Raw genomic sequence first — 2,633 nt, 5'->3', positions numbered from 1 at the left:
ATTATCAAGAATATTATATCTCAAATGAGATTGTCCAGTAAAATATACTATTGTATAATTTGAACTAGAAGAGACAACAAGAGTACGTCTTTATATTCCAAGATTTAATACACAAGTGATGTTACATGTAGCATGCTATGGAGGCGGAGCTTATCAGTAACTAAAGTCTGTTTCAATATATATCAATATAGAACATCTCCTTTCTTTTATTTTAAATCATTATTTTATTAAATAATAATGCATGCTTAAGAAATAATATTCATAGCTAATTTCAATAATACTGATTGAACTGTTTATTAATTTTCTCTACGTGACATAGTTTAGTTCTTTATTTTTTTCAGATAGTCACGTTAATTACTGTGATAACAAAATACTTTAAACTCATTATTTTCAATAACTGTTATTATCTAACCCATTCATTATTATCGTACTTCGGATTGCCACGCAACAATCGTCCAGCCCTTGTTCTAGCACGCGAGTTCATCGGCGGGTCACTTTGTACCTGAGATGAGTTATTTTCCTCGAGAGGTAATTGAGGGGTACTTGAATTTTTATCATGATATAAGACTTGCGCATGAAATGATTCAATATCGGTTGTGTCTTCCGGACTTTTGCGTAATACTGACCGATTTCTCCGATATATGCTGCCGTCAGCAAGTTGTATATGATAGGAGCGGTCACTATGTACTTTTACTATTTTCCCGCGTTTTCAAGTTTTTCCTATTTTAATGCGTACTGATTGATTCAAGGACAAAGGTGGCAAATATTTTGCATTTTTGTCGTAATTGACCTTTTGTTTGTCTTTCGATTGTTTCATTAGACTGCGCACTTTTGAGTTATTTACTAAAATGGGTACCAGTGCTTTATTTGTAACTGGCACAACGGATTTAGTTCTCCGGCCGATTAACAGTTGACTCGGAGAATATCCGCATTCAAGAGGTGTATTACGATATTCTAATAATGCAATGTAAATGTTTGTGTTCGTATCTTTAGCCTTTTGCATTAGTTTTTTGGCGATACCTACGCCTTTTTCCGCAAGACCGTTCGACTGGGGGTATCCGGAGGATGAAGTTCTGTGCTCGAAACCCCACTCTTTAGCGAATTCTTTGAATTCGGAGCTTGAAAATTGAGTACCATTGTCTGAGACAAAGACTTCAGGTATTGACAGTCTCGACATTTGTTTCTGAAGTTTCAGAATGACTGTTTTTGATGTTGTGTTTTGTAAATGGTCTATTTCAAAAAATCTTGAATAATAATCAATAGTCAATAGATACTCTTTACCTTGAAAATGGAACAGGTCTGCTGCTATTTTTTGGTAAGGTCTGTCGGGGAATTCTGTAGTCATAAGCGGTTCTTTTGTGTTTGCGTCGCGGTATGTTAGACATATGCTACATTTGCTAACATATTCTGTAATTTGCTTGGACATGCCTGGCCAGAATATTGAATCTTTAGCACGTTCAAGTGTTTTCGTAATTCCCATGTGACCTGTATGAACTTTCTGTACAAGTTCATTTCTCAAGATTTTCGGTATTACAATTGTATGACCTCGAAATATCAGGTCATTTTCTACGCTTATCTCATCGCGGTGGTTCCAGAAATCAAGGATTGATTGCTTGCACATTGATCTAGATTCTGGCCAACCGTTTAATATAGTCTTTTTCAGAATTTTCATTTGTGCGTCTTTGCACGTTTCGGCGCGAATATTTTCTATTCGTTGGTCGGTAATGTGCAATTGTTTTTGGACGGTATGCACGTAATTATCAAGCTCGTCTGACATATTTAAGTATGTATTAGGGAGACTTTGGCGTGATAGGCAGTCACTTACTGGTATTTCTTTACCAGGCATGTGCTTTACGATTAACTGATACTTAGACAGAGCTAGTAGCATTCTAGATAATCTAGGCGGTGCTGCGGACATTGGTTTTTTCATAATGGCAGATATTGGTTTGTTGATCGCAATGTACGATAACTTCTCTACCATAAGTGAATTGATGAAACCGTTTGCATCCGAACAAAATTCCAAGCATTTCTTTTTCAATGACGGCATAACCGATTTCAGTTTGCGTCAGGCTTTTGCTTGCAAATGCGATAGGTCTATTGTCTTGAAATAAACAAAAAGCGACTCCGAATTTTGAAGCATCCGTTTCCAGTATAAGCGGCTTTGTCGGGTCATAGTAACCTAATACTGGTGCCTGTGTTATAATATCTTTGACTTGAGAAAATGCTCGGTCATGAACATGATCCCATATAAACTCTGTATCTTTTTTCAAGAGGCTCCGTAAGGGGGCTGTAACTTCTGCTAGATTTGGCGCGAATTTAGAGAGATAAATTGACCATTCCCAAAAAGCCTTTCGACCATTTCGCGGTTATTGGGGATTGGCAATTTTATAATTGCCTCAATCTTAGACGGGTCAGCTTTTAACCCACTTTCCGTAATGATATGACCAAAGAATGGTACTGATTTGGCGCCAATTGTGCATTTTTGCTCATTAAACCTGATACCTTGCTCGCGCGCACGTAATAAAACCTGTGTTAGACGTTTGTCATGTTCACCTTGCGTGTTTCCCCATATTAAAATATCATCAACAAGAGGGTGTATTCCATTTATTCCTTCGAATATCTGATTGACCTTT

At 37.0% G+C, this 2,633-nt stretch overlaps 1 protein-coding gene across 1 annotated transcript; it reads right to left on the bottom strand.

The window, feature by feature from the left end:
• Positions 1-709: 709 nt before the first annotated feature.
• Positions 710-2,047, bottom strand: LOC132754371 (uncharacterized protein K02A2.6-like). Its single transcript, XM_060744982.1, has one exon. It carries the CDS (start codon positions 2,045-2,047, stop codon positions 710-712), a length of 1,338 nt encoding a protein of 445 aa, XP_060600965.1.
• Positions 2,048-2,633: the final 586 nt, after the last annotated feature.

This window comes from Ruditapes philippinarum, unplaced genomic scaffold, assembly GCF_026571515.1.
Source record: "Ruditapes philippinarum isolate M1 unplaced genomic scaffold, ASM2657151v2 ctg7072_1_1_1_1, whole genome shotgun sequence".
Taxonomy (NCBI): domain Eukaryota; kingdom Metazoa; phylum Mollusca; class Bivalvia; order Venerida; family Veneridae; genus Ruditapes; species Ruditapes philippinarum.
The sequence above is the reverse complement of the archived record's forward strand: the minus strand, read 5'-3'. Positions and strand labels throughout refer to the sequence as shown.

Bases quoted from the DNA above. Each gene is read 5' to 3' on its own strand.
- LOC132754371 (XM_060744982.1), bottom strand. From the start codon at position 2,047: ATGCCGTCATTGAAAAAGAAATGCTTGGAATTTTGTTCGGATGCAAAC.